Source organism: Mesitornis unicolor, unplaced genomic scaffold (genome assembly GCF_000695765.1).
Source record: "Mesitornis unicolor isolate BGI_N332 unplaced genomic scaffold, ASM69576v1 scaffold51898, whole genome shotgun sequence".
In the NCBI taxonomy this organism is placed as follows: domain Eukaryota; kingdom Metazoa; phylum Chordata; class Aves; order Mesitornithiformes; family Mesitornithidae; genus Mesitornis; species Mesitornis unicolor.
The window spans coordinates 1-21,358 of NW_010203526.1; the positions used below are offsets into that span (position 1 = coordinate 1).

Here is a 21,358-nt window from a genome sequence, read left to right on the forward strand (position 1 = left end):
CCTTCCAATCCCTAATGTTCTGTGATTCTGAAAAAAAAAATTGTTGAACATTACATACAGTTGCACAGATCCATAACATGAATCCTTCCATGTGTAACTGCTGTAACAGGCAGCAAAATGCTGGGCAGAAGGGAACACATGCCAATAACTGCCCTCTTTTTTTCTGAATTCACCTGATCAGGAACTCAAGAGCTCCTGATCAGATTCACAGCACCATCTCTGGGGGCACTGTAGAAGTTCCAAGGTATATGAACACTAAACTGTTATTTTTCTAATCACAGCTTGCAAGGGGTTCCAATTCTGAATTTTATTCAGAAAGTAGAATCAACATCACCAACAAAAACATCTCATGGTTTTGGGTCAGTCTTCTAAGATGGTCTATTGTCAAGTATCATAATGCTCCAAGGCCTGGTATTTGCTTTCTAACAGGCCTGCAGAAGTCTGTCCTCCAGTTCCCTGCCACCCCCAATGTGCTTTTTACTACCCCACCTGGAACTCTTACAACAAGATGCAGGGATGGGAACGAGTTCCATGCTCTAAGTCTGTTGCCTCTCATTCACAAGCCAATTTACTATCAAAGCTGGAGAGTCCAATAGCAAAGGCCTGAAGAGCACAGAGAGGATAATTATAGTCCAGAGTGAACACATCTTCTGCTACACGACCAAACTGCATCACAATGTAGTCAGCTGAGGAGAAAAGAAAGATTTAGAGATGAACAATTTCACAATGAAGCAAAGAAAAAAAACCCCACAAAACACAAACAAAAAACCACACAAGTCTGGCAGTCCCCAATATGTGCAGTTAGTGTATCCATCCTTTCTCACCAGAGTGGCCTTGAAATCTGTTCTCTAGAGTGACTGTGTTATTCTAGAGCTTATCTTTCTTCTCAGAACCAAAGCTCAAACTACCCTTTAGCTGGACTGAAGGTGCCACATTAATCCTTTTATTTCTCTTCAGGAATCTTGCATTTGCCCCCTCTTTTGCTGCAGCTATGGGCAGCAATCTCAGAACCCACCTCAGGAAAAAGGGAGACCTTATATAATTTTCTTGACAGCTGAACAGTCCCCAGTACTCCTGATCTGACTTCCTCCACCCAGTCTCGCTTCTCCAGGAAGAGGGTCCTATTTCTCCCAAACCTCATGAAATAAATTGGTTTCTCCCTATTTGAATAAACCCCACGCACTCCCCACCGGACTCTTACGGTCATTGTCATGGACAATCTGGAAGTTCTTCACCGAGGCCTGAGTGACTCTCCCATGGAAGTTCAAAACATAGGACTGAGTATCATCGTTCCAGACTGGAGCCTTGTTGTGCAACTCAATAAGGTTCTCTAAATTTTTGTTTTGCCATTTTGACAGCAGACTCTCATGTTCCTGTTCAGAAGAAAGAAGTACATTTATCAGATTTGGAATGGCTCTGCTTTTGAATACTGCCTCTTTCATGTGTATGCACTCTGTCACTTGAAGGTCATTCCCTGTTTAATGAAACACAATGACAGCACTTAAACTCAGACCTACTGAAAATTTCCTGCTAGTACCAGGAAGATACTTTCCTGCGCTTCCAGTCCAAGCATACCTTTCCACGCAATAAACTATCACCATATTTCTACCCAAACAAGAAAAAAAGAGTGAGAGAGAAGGAAGTGTGTGTACAGGAAAGGGAGCAATTCACCAGTCACAGATGACTGCCATCCTGCTGGCAGGAATCCTTTCTGAGTCTCATAAGCTTTCTCTGATCCTGTTGAGTCCAACTTCCGTTTCTAACATTCTAAACTTTAAAACAAAAGAAAATAACCTACAATTAACTGCATAGTGCCAGACCCTGTGGTACTTCAGTAGAAAGTCCAAAGACTGCAGTGGGCCGTAGGTATGCCTTAAGTAAGTTAAGTGTCATCCTATTGGGTCTAATAAGTGATGCACGATATGAAAACCAGAGAGAAATAAAAATGAAAGGATACAAAAAGGAGGTAAACCAGCACGACAAACAGAATGAATTCCAAGGAGCTGGAAACAGTAGTGAGTGAAACACATGACATATGATTTAATTTTAAAAGTTCTGCAACACATAAAAACCAAACTGAAATAATACACGCTAAAACTCCCAAGACAAAGAATCCAAACTGCAGTTATTTCATGGGAAAAAATTATCAGAAAACAACCTACTGTGGATGTCTGACTGATTCAGCTATAGTAACTTTTAACATCACATACAAATATGAAGCGGATTTTTTGAGGATAACCTAAATAAAACCTACTAGTTTAAGCTAGTTACTTTATATCTTTATTTTTATTTACTTTTTTAAAGATGCAAAAAGAACTTTGAGAATTGGCACCAACAAAGTGCATTTAGATGCAGTTTTTCCTCCTTTAAAGTGAGGGCAGTATTGCTTAATTGGAGGCATTGCACTACAGAGAAGGAAGACAAAAAACAGAGTCAAACCTCTACACTAAAAGCTTTGCCAACTTTTCGGAACAGCATTGTGTTTCAGCCTTCTCCACTGTCAGTACACTTCCCTCCTAGCAAAGCAGTTGGGAAAATAGGGGAGAAAAATAAAAGCAGGGCCATGGAATCATTACTGTACTGATGGGGGAGATGGGAATACCAATTGAAAGATGATGAATAAATTACCATCTCCAGGTACAATTTCCCTGCCCATTCACAAAACTAAACCTCTTTTCCAGGCTCCCATGACTGAATTTCCACTCCTGAAGAGTTTTTTCTCCAACCTCAACAAATACACTCCTGTCCTACTCGTATCTACTCACAAGATGGATGCAAATACTGTTTTCTAGCTTAAAAAACTGACCAAATAATTCAGTTGGAACCTGTCCTTTTGGTCTTCTATAACGCCAAACATAAAACCCACATTAAGGGAACAGCGATTTTGATCATATGCCTTAACATATCTTCAGACATAGTTCTGTGAGCTTTTAGCTGTAACATCCCCCGTATGTACGAGAAATCCTCACTAAATAGTCACCACAAAACTCCATCCTTCTCATCACTTTCTCCTTAAAGGATCCTCTTTTTCTGTCATTTCTACAAAGAGACTGGCATCAAAGATGTATTTACAAAGATGATCAAAGATGTATTTACAACATTCTGATCAAAGATGTATTTACTCTCTTGCTACTACAACAGAATACCACCTTATCTATTTATTATCTGTTGTAACTCATATACTGGCTAAGAATGTAAAGCTCCTAGGAAAGGCAAGTTTGTTCTGTGTTCATCCAACTCTCAGCATAACAGGGTTTCACCCATGAGCAGGGGTTGTAGGTGCAACAGCAACAACATACACCTGCCATTGCAATATCTAAGTAAATAATATTTAGGCTGATCAAAGGACAAGAAAGGATACAAACACTATTCAGAAGGCTACAAATAAGGTAAAAGGAAAGAACAAATTAATCAACACCTTTAGCCTACACTATATTTACACTCCATAAGACTCGCTAAAGCCCTGCGTATTAACAACCTTGCTGTAAAAGCCACGATGCTCAGTAACACCCAGATCTCTACGAGAAAGTTTTAACCTCTTCCTCCAGTCTGAAACATGCCCAAACTCCATAACTCACATTTTGTGGACGGATTGGAATTCGCTTATGGTTCATATTCATTCCTGGAATGATCACCGACATTTTCCTGGGACCCTTGAATCCTAACACATTGGTTTCCTGAAAGACAAGGAAAGCCATTATTTTCAGTAAATGAGATACTCCATCTCAGAGAAGGAAAGACAGCAAAACTGAATTTGAATCCACATTTATATTGTTTTTTAATGAGATTTGCTAGCTACAACTGTAGTAGCAGTTATCTAACTGCAACTGTGTTTAATCCCATTTTGAGAACTGCATTAAAAGACACACATAGCATTACCTAACTTAGAGCACATCTATTATCCCAATGAAACATTTCTAACAAAATCAGACAAGTGCAATTTCCAGGCATAAGTTTTTGCATTTGAGGCAAAAACGTACTAAAATCTTACTAGTCTACAAGCCTTAAGTATGATAAAGGGCAAGTATCTTTGACCTGTGTCTATGTTATCTATATATCACTATTTAGGCTAAAATGTTCCTGACCAATGAATTATATTCTTCTTTAGGTGCTGTTATTTGTGTTTAAGAGCATATCTACAATTTTCTCTCAAATCATGCTCTTTTATAAATTATTAAGAACAGACCCAAAAGGCAAATTATTCAGCATTTGTCCAGGCTTCAATCTCAAGACAAGCAGATTTTTCCAGAGTATTGCAGAAGACTGCTCCAAGTGGACTGAGTATAAAAAGCAAAGGAAAATAGTCTTGGTATTCCCAAACCATCCATCGAATAATGTCAACTGAAATTCAAGGGTCCATTTTAAGTGTTCTGTAACAATGTCAGTGATAAACTTTAAAATTCCCAAAGACCAATTAAAAAGCCAGAATCTTTTAGAAGCACTGAACTGATACAATACTGAAGTGATTCAGCTTCTCTTAACATTTTGCAGACACCGAACAAAGGTTTCTGAAGTTGCAGCCTCTATTATTTCACTTCAGAAAATCTCAAGGCACACATGAGAATGTGGGTACTGATTTTTATTCATATATAAACTTCATGAATTTCTTGTAGATAAAAGTTCAGAAATCTGAAAGCACTCATTTTAGCCCCTTGCTGTGCACGATTACGTAGGAAACTGAAGAATACTGTACACAAAGAAAATACCCAGATACTTCTGTAAAGAAGCTAGGATTGGAATTATCACTTTTTCTTTTTTTTTTTCCCTAAGTGCCATTAAGATCAACAGCAAAAACATCAATATTGTGCTCCAGTAGGCTAATGAGCCTTCAGAAATTTCTGCTGCTGTACTTGTGATTAAAGTAAAAATCCTTCCAACCTGACTGGCCATCATTATGTTAAGAACCTCAAGTTTTACTCAAACTTTAGGACTAGAATAGGAAACAACACGATGTGAGAACAGTCACATTAATTCAAGAGTGGCCACAACTGCCTCCTCACTCTGAAGACAAGACCAAGGTGATCCACAAGACCAGGAAAAAACATCTCTAGGACATCTCTAGCAAAACATGATTGCCCCTGGAACCATATCCTTACCAACAACAAGGTGCTACTGAAATAATACCAGCTCCTTCCTATCCACCAAAATGCCTTTGGTTCTGCAAAAAAGAACTCTACTTCACAGAGTACTCCCAGTTCCTTCTTAGTGTCCACCAGATACCAGCTGGGTAAGAGACAGTTCATGCTGTGGCTGGCTCCATGTAAAGTTTAAGCTGAGAGGTCACACGCTGAATGACAGACCAAGTAAGACGATCATTAGGATGTTGTTAGTTTGGGTCTCTCTTCCACCCCTGGCATTGATTTTTTTGTTGTTTTTTTTTATTAAACTTGTAGGAACTTATCTTGGAGGCCTCTGCCCTTTGCTGTATCTGGTTGAAATTGGTCAGTTGGTTCCAAAGATAAGCGGAGGAGACTGCTAGGCAGCGGGATTTTGTAAGCCCTGTTTCCTCGGTAACCAGGCAACAAAAAAGAAAGGGGCAAAAGGAGAGAGGCACTACTTACATAATGAATAGCTGCAAGCTCCTGTCTTGTGTGAGCCTTTTCCACTAGGCTTCGTGCCTTGAGTGGGCTAACTCCATGGTCATAGACGGTAAATTTAGTTCCCATGAGGTTTGACCTAATGTCAAGTTTAAGGAAAGACAGAGAAAGGCATCAGTGGAGAGTTTTGTCATTTTTCTGAAGGTATTTGTACAGCACAATGAAAGCACACATCTCCTGCCATCTGAATCTTCCTATTGCCAGCTCAGTAAGGAGCTTCCATGAAGTGCCCATGGTGAATTAAGTATGTAACGTATCCTGGAAAAGCATCAAGCCACAATTCCCTCTCTGAATTGCCACAGTGAATGGTAACACTGAAGAAAGGTTGTCAGCCCAGGTGAATACACATTACATTAAGCAGGACAATGCAAGTTCCTTCTCTCTGAATTGATGCCAGATTGCTGTTCATAACCCCAACTCAACTAAAACGACAATCCCATCTCTCCTGTCTGTAGTTTTCATCTGTGGTTCTCACCTGAGTTTTCCAATGAAACTTTCCCCTCCCCGGGACAAATCAGTTGGGTCAACTGATATGAGGTAATTGGAGGTTTTGCTCTTTCTTCGTTTTCTTCCTGCAAGAAGGAATGTCTGAAAATACAAAACTTTGATCAAGACTGGATCTTTGTAAGAATGCAGAGGCATTGCTACATGATGCTATCCAAACTGTTATCTCTCCATTTCCCACATCCATTTCTCTTTTTGTTCTGTGTTGTTATTACTGTCTCCACAATTCTGATCTCTTCTACAAATGCACACCCTGAAATCCTACTCCTACAATCAGCTCACTCAGCAGTCTAGATTTAATGCAACTGCCCTTTCTAGTCCTCTCTCCTTTTCTTCTGGAGCAGCTCAGTCTCCCTGTTTTTATTTATCCTTGACAAGTTTATACTTCTAAAATTTAATCTTTCATTGTATTACAGCTTTTAAACCTGCCAATTCCCTTCTTAGTATCTTGGACAAATATAAGCTGTCCTCACGTGCATGCTGGCCCTTCTCAGCTTCTGGTTCTTGACAGAAGCTCTCTCTTACACCAAAAATATTCTGTGGTAGGAGTACAATAGCCAAGATACTGTGTGCTGCTTCCAATACCTTTCTGTTGTCGTCCCTTTCCAGATGCATGTAATAAGTAGGGAAGAGGCCCCGGTCCATTCCCTTTTTATCTCTAGTGATTCGACACTTGACGGTAATACCACGAGGTGCAGGGCGAAATGCAAAATCCTCCAAGTTCTCTACTTCTCCCAGCTGTGCCTCTGCCTGAGGGGATGGACTACAGGAAGCACCTGTTTCCTGTGGGAAGAACCATCATATTAGCAAATTAATATCAGATCAGAAGCTCTGGTATTCCCAAGAAAGGTCCTTTGAAACAGAAGATCTCATGTCTCAAGGATATTTGGGAAGTTAAATGAGAGAACACCTGTGTTTCTATGAAGAAAAGTGGCTGAAGACTTCTACTCTGAGGAAAGACTAGTGCTCCAAAGGGAGGGGAGAAAAAATACCCATTAATCAGAGGTGAGTGACTCGCTAGGAAGGGGGAAATAGAATGATGCACTGTAAATATTATAAGCAAAGAGCCTCTCTGCTTTTAGAACTTCAAATATTCTGTGGGAAATAAGGCAGCATGATAAACCGGACTGATGGATGCTGCAGTAAAGCAGGCTGGGATTTTTGTAACTGAAATGAGCACTGAGATTTTCTTAGTTCAGAACAGCAGCAGAAACAGAGTAAGGTGAAAGTGGAACCATCTCAACTAAATGCTGGAAGAACCTCAGAACAATGTGTGCAGTCAGCATGCAAATTATGGGCACCAATGGAACTTGAAATCTGATGGAAATCTGGCATTGGTCATGAAAATATTTTTTTTCTTAGAGCTAGCTAGATCTTGCAGGACACAGGGGATTCCTTCCTTACTGGGCCTTAGAGATTCCCCAGTCTGAGTGAATATACACAGAGACACAAGCACAGATTTGAAATTCACTAGTGGCTCTCACCCTGCCCCCTTTTCAGTACCCCCCCACCCAGTATCTCCAGCAGTTGGTACCCATAGCCCAGTCTCCCAAGTAACCAACACCCAGATCTCTTGTACTACTCACCCACTCGTGCAGCACAACATACACAGAGTCACCTCACAAATACATTCATACGAGTCTCTTGAATAGCAGCATGGACTTTTAAGGTTATCCAGCATCCATGCCCAAACCTTATGCCCTTTATCCAGTCACTAGCTCAGACCCTGGGTCTTCCTGATGCTAGTATCTTCCAACTCATTGACTAGTCCAGCATACAGTTTGTCAGCATATGTGTGTATGTATGTATGTATCTCTCACACACAAACAAGAATATACTCACACAGGAAATAGAAACGGAGTTTTAGAAGATGGTAGCATGCGCTGCAGTAATCAGGCACAAGGCTCAGCCAGACAAGCATGCTGTCTTGTAGCTGCTTACATGCACCTGGTGCCTTTTACTCCTTATTTTCCCATGCTTACTACTCCCTGATCCGCCTTGACCACTTTGTTTTCCTTTCCCCTAACCATCCCATAAAAAAGTTTTGTCCAATCCCAGAATTCTCTGATCCATCCCAAAATTCTGCTCCCCCTTGTATTCCACAATAAATGTCACAAACCTCCAGGCAGTGATCTCTCTCAAGTTTGCATGGCATTTCAGAGTTTCTCTGAGTCATCTTGGTGGATTTTACACCAGAGACAATGGCCTAATCTGTCCCCTTCAGGGTCATAAGAGAAGCTGATTCATCGTGTTCCCATCTTCACTGATTAGGCTACTTGGGTTCCTCCGCCCACCATTGTTCCATTGGTCATTATTAAGTCTTTGTGTTTAACTCAGTGGTCCTTCAGTCAGATAACCTGACAATCATGACCCTTCTCTGCCTTCAGGGATTAATATGTTAGCTGCTGTAGTTGCAACTACTATATTTTAACCCAGTGCTCCAGGGGTTAGTGCTAAAATCAAGCATGTGCCCAGCCCTTATCAGAAATGGATTTCAAGACACTTACTGCAAGACATTTTTCGCTGGTTGCAGAACTAGGCCTCTCAGATTCGGGATATGGTGAATGAGATGCTGGTCTCTTACTAGCTTCTTCCTCTTCTGTGTCCTCCTCATCAAAATTCAAACTGCCTGAAATTCCTATCAGAATACAGGATCAAGCAGGTAGCCTCTGAAAGAAGGTGTCCTGAGTTCACAGCATCACTAAGTCATATATGACTCTTGCATAGCTATTCTGCTCTGGCCCTTTTAATTAATTTCTGTTCTTTCAACTGCTGATTTTCTTCATGTGCTATATTGCTTCCTGAGCCTTGTAATTCAAAACCCTAGTGACATTTTGCACCTGTCATTGTGCAGATGATTAAGCAGCTGCCAGGCTTTTATTAATACATACTTTACATGATATCACATGATGTAACATATTGCTTAGTATATGCTGTCATTGAATTCATTTTGCCTATTTTTCACATAAAAAAGCCCTCCATATCTTAAGAAAAAAAAAGGAAATTCAGATCAATATGCTGACACCTATCTTGTAAGTTGGACTCTGTAGAGGTTACATCCTTTACCATTTCCCCTTAGTCTTATACACAGTGAAATGGATTATGATAATTTTTCATTAAGAGCCCCTCCTATTCTTACACCAGTAGCAATAACTCAGGTCTCATGAATACTAGTAATGATTTGATTTTGAAAACAGAAATGCAGACTGAATAGTTCCAGGACTTAATTATTTAATCTTAACCTAAGCACATTTATGTAGAGATGACTGTGGGTATATAACTAAAATAAATATCTGGGTAAAGACATTTAGAAAGAGCTTCTATATACATCGCTGTTAAGTGTTGCCTTCCACTTGGAACTGCATCATTTTGTTCTCTGGTTCCATTCTTTAATTTGGATGTAGAATGGAAAAGCACATAAGGGACTACAGAAAAAGCCTGCTAAGCTGATTTTTATCCTGATAGCCAATATTGTAACAAACAGTGCTCCAACATGGCACTACATAGAGAGGGCACTGCTGGAAGTTCTTGGACTCAGATGAAACAGAAACATGTAGTCTTAACAACCTGTCAGTAAACTTCCCAAAGCACATTTGGAAAGAGGAAAGGCGTTAACCCTAATACTCCAGTCAATTTCAAAATTCACTGTTTATATTGCCACTCCACTAATTTCCCCTGAAGTTTCTGGATATTCTCCCCTGCTTCCTTTCCTAACTCTTGTGTAATGTTGCTCTTCATAAATAAGGAGCTATTGAATCTAAATGGAAGTATTTCTACACATGGTAGTACCTTAATAAAGTGTATAGGAAACATTGTGGGAGACAGGCTCTGCAAAATAAAAACAAGCTGTGTACCATGTTAAACACTAGCCATTATTTTGCCGCAAAGTGCTTAGGCTGCCTGCAACAAAAAAGGTTTCCTGTGGTACTGGCAGCAATATAAGACACTTGGCAGACAGAGATGGGCACACCACCGGGAAACTACTCAATGGGAGATAACTATTGAAGAGAAAGCTCTAAAAGTGTTGATTGAGACAGCCTCTGACTCAGGAAGAACACCTTTCCTGTTAGTCTCCTAAACAGATTATGGCATTTACTGGCTATAGAGGGTTCTGCTGTTGTGAAAATATTCAAACATCATATCCAGATATAATATATTTGGAAGAAAAATATCCTGACCTGTAGTAAAATGTGAAGTATAGCATTTTGTCACAGACTTTGATGGAAAGGCCAGAAATTATACAGCACATTGATAAACCTTTAAACATAACTGGTATGTTCCAATTAATATCAGAAGGAACTGCAGTTCTGCATTTCTACATGCCGCAGAATCTATTAACTCTGCATTTGAAAGTAATATCCTACAGACATTTGTTTCATGATTCCTCATATTTTTGAGGTTTTTTTAATGCTACTGAAAAAAATATTATAAGTAGTAGAGGGCTCTGAAAAAGACCTTTGCACATTATCAACTCTTACCTCGTTTCTCTAAGATTTCTTGCAGATCTGGCTTGCCTGCTGTGTCTGTTAGAGCATCTCCTTCATTTTCCTGATCTGCATTGTCTTCTGTTTTGGAAGATCCAACAGAGAGTGTTTGAACCTTGGTCCTCAAATCTCGCACTTCTGATTTCAAGAAAGCAGCTCGTCCATCAATGCCTGCAGGCCAAAATGAAACAGACTGCTAAAGCCTATTTTCTATGGCTGAAGATGCATTCCAGGATGGTTCTCCTTTTCATCTTCTCTTGCTCAAGCATCCCTTTAAAGTGCTGAGTATACTTGTTCAACTTTTGTCAGAAGACTTGGGAGGAGTCAGGCCTGACTCTGGTGCAGACCTCCTATTACTTTAAACATACCAGGCCATCAGTTTCTCTGTTTATAAACATAGTGATTGTATCTACTTTTTTTACAAGGGCTTAAGCAATTAAAGTGAGTTGTATTTGTCATACACACTGATAGCCTTCACTTTATTTATGGGCACCTACTCTATTTCCTTTTCCTTCAGGTTCCTTGTTTGCTCCTGTGCCAGGAACTGAGTGCTCTACAGTGAACATCAAAAATCAATTTGATAAAAACATCTACAACTACAAGCAGGAAAAAAAACCTGTAAACGGATGTCCTCTTTCTTGTTGGCAGAAATGAAATTTCCACATTAAAACATGCAACTCAGTTGTGCACTGCACTTCATAACTGGTGGAGGCATCTTGATGTCATGGTCTAGCATAATACTTAATTCACATCTGTGCAGCACACAATATGTAAGTGTAATTCCAGCTTTGGATTTCTTGCTTTCGCACTGTTTTTCTTCTTAAAACTTCACAGCTTTATCTGCCCATCAGATTTCTGAAGTTTACTACTGTTATCACTTCTTAACAGGATTTGTTTGTACTGAGGAAGCTTCAGAACTATGGAAGCTAGTGAGGGAGCAGTTAGTTTTCATTTTTCTTTCTTGTAGTTTCAGTACTACTCAAATTTCCTAACTTAGTTGTTACAGCAATCTTTTCTCTCACTCCCTTTTTGACTTAAAAGTGTCTTTTAACAGAAGCTTTCTCCCGCCTGATTTTAAACACATAAACATAATCAGTCTCCTCCCCATCCTATGATCCTGAAAGACATCTAGAGAACAAGAAAAATGTTCAGAAGATAGGATAACATAGTTCTAAATGTGATCCTCAAACCAGGTAACTGGTTTGTTTGCATTTCAAAAATTCTACTGTAGTCATTAATTCCCCATCTACACAATTGTGGTATTATAACATCCTGCAATAGCATGCATCTCAAAGCCTTGGGATGTTTCCTGTTGCTTTCTTGATAGGCTGATGGGATCCTGGCTCTCAAACTACTTCCTGACTCTTCCACTGGAACATAGGGGTTTCATTGCTGCTCTTTTTTCCCTCCCTGTGACATGGAAGTCTTAAGGCTCTCACTCCTCTATTTCTTTTCACTCCTAACAGAATGGTCCCTCCTTTACTGTAATGTTTTGAGGCCACTGAGTTATTGCCTTTGGCTCAACACCTTGTGCTTGTGACTTTCTAGACCACTATAGCTTGTTTGTCATGTTTCAGCTGTCTCCCTGAAGACCACAGAAAACAACAGATGAGGTAAAACCCAGCAAAAACCTAATTCATTATTCATTATTCATAGAACTTTTGCTGCTGTTTACTTTTTCATTCAATCATACACAATCTTTAGATGGAGTATACCACGACACCACGAAGAAAAATACAGGCAGTCACTACTGGATTACTTCCTTTTCTTTATCCTACAGCTTCAGAAGACTCTTTTACTTTGGATTTGTATCTCACTGCCTTTATAGAAGTTCCCAGCCTATTTCTACAGTTCTTAGCCTAACACAAGAGAGATATTACTCAAAGACACATAAAGATTCTCAGCTGTCACAGAATTCAAGGTAAGGTTTCTGTTTGTTTTGACAGTTCAGTATTGCTCAATCATACTGTACTACAGTTCTACTTCTGTACATAGAAAGGTGTGTAATCTATCTTGTTTATCATTTGACCACTGTCACAGCAATGTAGGTGCCTATCTGTGACACAAAATGCATGCACTGGCATTTTGCGGAACACGGTTGCAATCAGGTTGATTACTTACCATGTAATATAACATCACTCTGGAAAGGGGTAGGAGTTTGTACTAAAGGTGCCTGCTTCTCACACCCTTTGGGCTTTGACCTACACAGCTTTGCCTCAGGATTTGGCTGTACCATCAAGGGATCAAGACGTTTCTTCCTCTGCTTCTTCTCTAGAAGAGCTCTCTGCGAAATAACGAAAAAGCATGAAATAAGGGTGAGTAACCACATCCAGAGAGGCAGAAACCATGCCTCAGTCATTGGCAATGACATGTCACTGATCAGGATTTCCAATAAACCTGAAATATCCTTCTAATCTCTTACAAAAACCCTAGACATAGATATCACAGTGTCTTTGGAGTGAGATATTGCCTTTGATTCTCCATCAGTTGTAGATGGGTGATGTGGATACCGGCTTATTTTCTGATCTATCCTGAGACCATCAGCAGATAATTTTAACTCCTTTCATCCAGTCTAAACTGTAGCAATCCTTAATATAATAGACAAATTCAGCAGTCATTTAAAATCCAATACAAAACATTTCACAAAGTAAATGTTATAATATACAGTATGTTAATGCAATTTTATTACTCCACGCATCCTACTCGAGCTGACAGAGTAGACAAACCAGCTCACAAGAACTCTCTGCTCTTTCCACTGCAGTTACGATGGGACTAAATTGTTTAGGACATTAAATATCGTTTAGGACAACAACTTCCTGTATGCAACAGGGAATCTTTAATTTTTCTTCCCTGTTTTGTACAATTAAGCTAACTTTGTATTAAGAGAACGATTTCCAAGATTATCTGAAAATGCCAGAGAAAAGACGAGAGCCCTTGCCCTAAACATTATATGGCAATTAAATCTTTTACTGTATTAACGTAACATTTCTAAAACCCCTTAATCAGGGCTCACTCTGTCACTGCAGTTTTAATCCTTAGAAGTTAAGGTGATGCATGAAGAAGTAGTAAAAATCATAGTCCAATACTCTGTAATGCACCACTGTGCAAACGATGAGCAACCCCCTTGCTGTAGATGCAGTTCATCCGTGCCTGTTTCTTAGGTACCTGAACACTCCCTGAAGGTTGCTCTTGATGATAGAAATTCTCTCCACAAAATTATTTTCAGTCTCCAAGGATCCATCAGATAAACAGTACCAACAATTCAATCCATTTGAGACAGACATCTTTGGAACCCTTTCCTCTCCTGTTAGGCTTTTTCTCTCCCTTGTTGTTTCTTTCCTCTCCTATGAGACTTTTTATCATAAGTGAGGAGAGTTTCTCAGGCAACCTCTCCCTGAGGAACTCCAATACAACTCAGCCCTTGGTCCTTTATTCTTTCTGCTTTCCAAGCGCTTATCTAAAAAAACCAAACCAAAACAAAACAGAAATTCCAAACCAACCAAACAACAAAAAAAACCCCACTCCCCAAAGCCAACACCAAAAATCCAAACCAGACCATCCTTTTTTATTTAAACTCATAACTGTCTATACTTTGAAGACTGGACTGCAGTACAGGTAGTATTTGTTCTGCAGAATTTCAAGGATTGCCCTGCAGGGCAAAAATTACATAGAATTACAAAGAGATTAACACATTGGTCTAGAAGAAAAGAAGACAAAAACAGTAGAAGTCAAATTCTTAGAAAATGCTAATTGTAGATTAAAATCTATTTTCTAGAAAGGTAGTTGGACTCTCCAGAAGAATTTACATTGGTTTGTGTTATTTGTTTGTTTTTTAAAGTAATGCTAAGGAAAAGTAAAATATTTAGTGACAGTTTATAAATCTCTAATAGTTTAAATAAAAGGAGAGAGGGAATACAAGAATGAAAACATTCTACTCGGAATAAGGATTTGAGAAAAACTGTTGCCAAAGCTTCTCTATCTGACAAATAGACAGACAAGAAAAAAAATTAATCAGACATATCCTAAAGGCAGTAAGAAAGTACACAGCTACTGCTAGAATGAGAAACTGAATTTGGGATCAATGTAGGATATAATAACTTTCAGAGCTATTTAACTAATTATTCTATTAAATGAGGTTTTTTAAAGATTTCACTGCTCACCAGTCTAAAACTTTATTTTTTTCTTATTATAGTACATTTTGTTTTATCAGGGAGTTTATGCAACTCACCAAACCAACAGTATCATACTGGTTTATTTTGAAACACATAGTTTACTGCTGGTAAATGCAACTGACCTTCTTGCAAGAACTTCAGGATAATCAAAGCAAGAAAACTTAGTAGTAATTTAATTTGTTTTAACGAGGCTTCTTCTGCTACTTTGCTTATTGAAATGGAAAACATCTACAAGCCCACTGTGAGGACAGATAGCAGTAGTTCATTTTCTCTACATAAGGTGGCAGAGCAGCCTTACCTTCACTACTATGTATTCTCAGATTGAAGATTAAGTACAAAAAAGGAAACTGTATTTTATTTCATTTTGTCTACTAACCAGCCTTTTCCTCCAGTTCTGTGTTACAATAAAAATTCATATAATGTTACAACAAAAAATTTAGATAGTTCATGAACAGCACAACAGAACACACAATCCATTAAATAAATAACAGATAGAGATTATCATGATTTGTTCAGGATTCTGTGACCTCCATATATTAAATGCCTTCAGAAACATTTTCTTTGCACCACAGAAAAGTGTAACATCAGAGCACAGGATGATTAAAGGATCACAAACCATCAACTCCAGTTCTAATGAGTTTCCAACAAACTAGGCAGTCAGATGTGTCAGACAAATATATCATAGCAGGCTAATAAGACCACTAGTTTAGTAGTGTTTCTACAGCTGTGATGAACAGGAAGGCTGTGTACAGGAAGGTTCCAACCACTCCACACCAGTACCGTACTAGGTATTATTTGGCATGGTCCTACTTAGTAGGCCATGTGGGATGGATCCTAGCTCTGAAACATCCTCTCCACATCTCCAGTTCATGCTGAGGCAGCAGTGACAACCCTAGTGATGACGGCATGAATGAAACTTTGTGTCAAGAATAAGTACCATGCCAGATATATTCAGATACCTGCCTTCAGCTTCATGCTCTCCACCCTCAGGGAGATGGCAGCATTGCAATTTGAGTTGCAGGTATCTCAAAAGGCAGGAAACACCTTCTGCAGCTGGGGAAGTAAGCACCGTCTGGGCAGAAGAAAAGGCAGTAGTCCAGATAAAAGCATCCTGGCAGGCAGAGCTGCCCCACAGCTGGAACTTGATGTCATGTGTTATTCTCAATAATATTTTACTGCAATAACAGGCTTTCCAAACCCATCATAAAGACGGATGATAGGCATATGTCTTTGCTGTGGCAAATGCTTATTCCAGATTCTCTGTATGGCCAAAGGTTCTAAACATTAGATTAATACATTTTGCATTTTTTATCCCAATTCCTATAAATGTTTAGGACAAATTAATCATGCGGGGCATCTACTACACCCAGCAACGAGTTCATCGTGTCTGATCATGATCTCCTATTTGCCTCTGTTTCTTCAGAAAGCATGGTACTATTCATGTAAAAGTTAGAAGCAGACTTTCAAAGTTAATATTCAAACCTAAACATACAATCCTAAATTAGAGACTTAACATTTCTCAACAAATCTCATCTGCAAAGAGGGGCAGTGGTATTAAAAATGTATTTTAGTGACATTTTCTAGCTATTGGTTTTGCAGATGATTGCAATCTCAACCAAATCCAAGAAAGCCTGAAACAAAATTGCAAAAAGGTATGGAATTCTTTAAACTCACCTCTTCATAATTCAACGTACAGCTGCTCTGAGGGAATTCCACCCAGCCCGGCAGCTTTGTTTTGGTGGAACAGCAATGCAAGGTGGCGAGGTTTAAAACGAGGCTCTTGTAGCCAGTGAATACTAGCAGTTTAGGACCCAAGACAAGAGTCCTGAAACACACACTGGGTTCAGCACCAAGCAGTCAGACCGCCCTTAGTTTTGGAACTTCTTACTGAGTGGCATTTGGCACTAAATGCTCCTTCACCGATGAAGTTACTTCAACTAATGCTTTCTACTTTTTTTTTATTTCTTTAAAACAAGTGTTACTGGGTAGCCTACAGGTAAAAGGATTATCCTAGCTTCCACAAATATGACCAAAGATAAATTTTACTCCTTGACTCCAAAGTGTTTTAGATAAGCACCTACATACACACAGATAAAGTTAGTGATAAATCCACTGTCTGAAGTCAAAGCTAAGCAAACTCAGACTAGAAATAATTAACAAGTTCTGCTAAAGAGAATTATTATCCACTGCAACAGTCCCATGAAGACTGTTATGTCTGGGTTTAAAGATCCTCAGCTGAGAGAGAGCTTTTCTAAATAACATACTTGAATTTGAACACAAATTAATTTAATGTGATTTGTGGCCCATGTGAAATGGCCAGCTAGAGAATCACAATAACCTCATATCTTCTAATCAATTTATAAGCATTTAAAATTTCACAGAGGAAGAATATTAAGGATGGATACTTTATTGCTTTAAAGAATATGGTGAGGTAAGCATCCAGCAAACTGAGACCCATAAACTAATATTTGACAAATGGCTGGCTGTAAATGTTTGCTTTATAGGAAACAAACAAACAAACAAACAAGTCAAAAGATGCTAGAACTCTTTCTTAATAGTAGTGTTAAGCAGATCTTTCTATATCTCTGGAAAACTTTTTCTTTTCCTTTGATGCTTAAAATGAATAATTCCTTGCAGTATTCCTCTCTTTTGATTCATTCCTGCATTGTGGTGACTCAATCACAATGAAATAAGTAGGACGTACGAAAAATAAACATATCAAAGAAATCAAGCCTACAAGCCACAGCCAGGTTGACTTAAACTAGCGAAAATCATGAAAATCTTTAAAGAAAAATGTCAGCAATGAGTTCTTGTTCGCATTCTTTAGACCAAGCATTTTTAGCACTTCACCCCTACTTCTCAAGTCTCCCTGACATTGCATATCAGAACAGAAGTTCAAGAACGTGGGCTGGATTCACTGTTGCCATTTACCTTATGTAGCTCCGGGCAACAAAGCACAACATAGATGACAAAAAGGTGGTCATGATGAGGAAAAGTGGGGGGATAGGGAGGGGAAGGGACAGAGAGAGGAAACAAACACTTTTACCCCCTCCTTTCCTACAGTAAGATGGCTAATGTTTGTTTTCCTATATTTATTTTTTTTACCAGCTTCAGCACTATTATTTACCTGATTCTCTAGTTTCAGCTGTCGCAGTTTCATGCTTTCATCTCCAAAGATGCTGGAAAAGGGAAAGAAACAAATTAATTATTGCTAGTAAATAGGCTGCATTATAAGAGCACAGGATATTCACAGACTACAACTTCACCAACAAGACTTTAAAAGAACTGTAAGGCATTAACTTCTATCCCACAAGTAGATCAAGTTACAAGGCATTAAAAGTAAAACATACATCATATTTTGTCATAAATAGGACCAAATTGTAGCTTAATCACCTTAGCAAACTGTTCTGAAAACACTTTGTAAGGAAAAAAAAAGGCTTCCTTACTGATGGACACATTATGAGCCACTACTGAGGTGGGCTATGAGACAATTCATGAATTATCTGAAGGCTTAACACAATTCAAACTAATTCAATAAAATCTCTGCTCCTTCATAAAATAACCAGTTCCAAATTAACCCAGAATTTTAGGTTTTGTCTTGAAAGTGACACCACTTTCTCATCCTACCAGACTTCCCAGAACTATTGTTAAGACCGGAGAGAATCTGTATTCGCAACACCTGATATTAATTCCTAAAAATAATAATTTCACCATTTGTTTTATAGATAACTTTCAGAATAACTCTAGCTGTTCATTCTAAGTTGTGTTCCGCATAGACTTCCCATTCCTGTTTGTATGATAATGAATTATTACACAAAGTGCAATTTAGAGCAGTTAACCCTACAAAGTGAAATGGATAATTGACAAATAAGCACATGTTCTGCCTACCACAGCTGTGTACGTCTCTCCTACACATCTTTGACAAAGAACTCAAAGTGAGAAAGCATATGGAAGAGACACTTAATATGGGAAACAGACAAACATATATATTTTCTTGATGGCATGTAGAAAAGCAGGGCTAGCCAAAAATTAAATGTAAGCAGGAAATTCCCTGTCCAGCCTAGATATGCAGAAATGTCCTGTGATGTGAAGTCCCAAGCTGGCAGACAATGCTGAATATAACCCTAACAAGGCAAATCACAGAAACTGAGAGACAGGGAGAGAGGTGGGGTTTCTACAAAGCACATGAAAATTGGATCACTGCACACTGAGTTAACAGGAGAAGAAACAGGGCTCAGAATCTCCTTAACCCCTAAGAAATCCACATTTGACTCAACTTCCAGGCATGCAGATGACAGATCAGAGGTTCTTACAGACAGACTACCCTAGTTTTGTACACAGACATCATATGTAACCGTTTATGTACACTTAAACTGATGCTTACTGCCCAACGGTATTTTAAAGCAGGCTACCACTACCATTGGTTTTTTACTTTGCAGTTTTCCTTAGTTCTGTATTTTTTAAATGTATTTCAAGTATGATTACATAACAGGTCTAGGACCTTGAAAACACCCTGCTGCTAAAAGCTGATGTTACTCCTCATGTGGATCAGTAACATGTAGCACCTTGGATTCAAAGGGAATCGAGGGCCTGGAAAAATTAATGGTTTTCTTGAAAATTAATGGTTTTCTTGAAGAGGGATGGAAAGCTATTGCATGTCCCCACAGCAACAGTTACAGTAATACACTGTCTCCACCTGGAAACAACCACAATTTAAAAAAGAAACATGCAGAGACATATTTGCTGAGTGCAGCAAGATATACATTAGTTGCCACATGAAATGTTAACACAAAGTTAAAAGGTGACATGCTTTTTATATAAAGCATAGGTGAAGGAAAAAGCCACTTTTAGTGAAATCCGAAAAATGCTTGAAAGCTCCAACAAAAATATTCATGAAAAAAAAAGCAGGGGATAAGGGGAGAAGAAACGTTCCTTTTATTTTCATATGCCTACTAACTTAAGAAATATACGACATTTGTTAAGTGCAGTCAAGAGTTTGTTATATGGCCATCTATGTGGCTCCGATCAATATTAGATTTACAGGCACATTCGTATATAATTTCAAAGAACTACAAAGTGTCCTGTGTAGTTATAAGCTACTGTCTGTAATTTAATTGCTCTGTAGTTTTATTGCTTTTCCTAATAGAAAATGCATTCCCAACAATGAGTCTCTTCTTCACAAAATAAAAGAGAAATAAAAGCATTACCACTTTTGGAAAGAAGTTTCCAGGTTTTCCTTCTTACCCGGAAGATGGCAAAATGGTGAGATATTAGGATCTGCATATATGCTTTGTGGAAATCCTGAATGAAAATTATTTACTTTGTATTTCCAAATTATTTTCTACCCACATTGGAATAAGGTTGCAGAACGTCAAAGATGGGTCTGAAGACTGTTGAAACAGGACTATAACACACACTACACCTTGCCCCACCTCCAGTCCCTTAAACTGAGACTCAAATCTTGAAATACATAAAGATTCTAACAGCTCACAGAGCTTGATAAAGAAGAAAAAAGGTTCTATTTTACAATTTACTGTTAAATACGGACAAAAATCACCTCGTAGCAGGCCACAAAATTAAAGCAGCCATCAACCCGTCCCATTATAAAGTGCAAGAATTCACACAAGGAGCAAACAAAAAAAAGAAACAATTTACAGCTATGAGCACTGTGGCACTGTAAAAATTACAATATTTTTATTTACTCCCACAACCTCTTTTCCAGCACTTGGTCTACATGAAAGTGTAACAAAATAACCAGATAAAAAAGAGCTTCCTACACACACACACACACACACACACACACACACACACACACACACACGCTCCCAACTTCTTTCCCCCCACCCGGCGGGGTTGGTGTCAGTGCAGGCCTGGCAGGAGGAGGCCGTGCCAGTCCCTCCCACAGCTCCCCACCGGGAGTGCTGAGCCGTGCGGATCCAGCCGCTGGCTGCAAACACCGCTCCTCCTCCAGATGGGTCGGCTGCTCCGAGCAGTACAGCTAAGTGCTCTTTGGACGTGCCCACGCAAAACCTCTACGTTCTTCGCTGTGCTCTTCTATTTAAAGGGTTTATGTGCAGTAAGGGGGATTAAATATCCATTAGGACAGGAAAAACAAGCAACATTTGCACAGCTACAACACAGTTCAAAACATATGCGAAAAAACCCAACCACCAAACCAGTCACCCAGTTTGATAAATAAGAGCTGAAAACATTCAAGCTCTTCCTCTTCCCAACCTTTCCCAGTAGAGCAGACTGATCCAGGCTCTGCCCACCAACTCCTCTGCTACATTTACCAGTATCCACTACCCCTCTCACTAAAGCTGCATGACAGAAAATGGACGCATGCCCCAGAGAAAGGAATGTAACAGAAAGTGAAGACTAATGATTATCCAGGATACAGAATAAAAATGAGAGTGGCAGAGCAACTATTTAACAAAAGCACTCAACTGAGAAGATACAACAGCGCGTCTGAGTGTGGGAGAAGACAGCGAGACATAAAGGGGTTCACAGATCCATTCCTCCTCACAGATCCATTTCCAGATTCAGCACAGTCCACCGCGATGCAAAGTGTTTTCCTTTCAACTGATACCACCTCAAATTC

At 39.1% G+C, this 21,358-nt stretch overlaps 1 protein-coding gene across 1 annotated transcript; it reads right to left on the bottom strand.

Annotated features, from left to right (window-relative positions):
- Window positions 1-336: 336 nt before the first annotated feature.
- On the bottom strand, window positions 337-17,941 carry TULP3 (tubby like protein 3). The gene is made up of 10 exons (XM_010190727.1): window positions 17,885-17,941; window positions 12,707-12,869; window positions 10,580-10,756; window positions 8,609-8,739; window positions 6,687-6,884; window positions 6,073-6,185; window positions 5,562-5,676; window positions 3,579-3,677; window positions 1,202-1,373; window positions 337-686 (listed from the first exon to the last, which is right to left on the bottom strand). Exons 1-10 carry the CDS (start codon window positions 17,915-17,917, stop codon window positions 553-555), a joined length of 1,335 nt encoding a protein of 444 aa, XP_010189029.1. The 5' UTR covers window positions 17,918-17,941; the 3' UTR covers window positions 337-552.
- Window positions 17,942-21,358: the final 3,417 nt, after the last annotated feature.

Coding starts and splice junctions, on each gene's coding strand:
- TULP3 (XM_010190727.1), bottom strand. CDS start 17,917: ATGAAACTGCGACAGCTGAAACTAGAGAATCAG. Junction 6,186..6,686: donor AAAGGGACGACAACAGAAAG/GTATTGGAAGCA, acceptor TTGTATTTTCAG/ACATTCCTTCTTGCAGGAAG. Junction 1,374..3,578: donor TTCCAATCCGTCCACAAAAT/GTGAGTTATGGA, acceptor TCTTCTGAACAG/GAACATGAGAGTCTGCTGTC.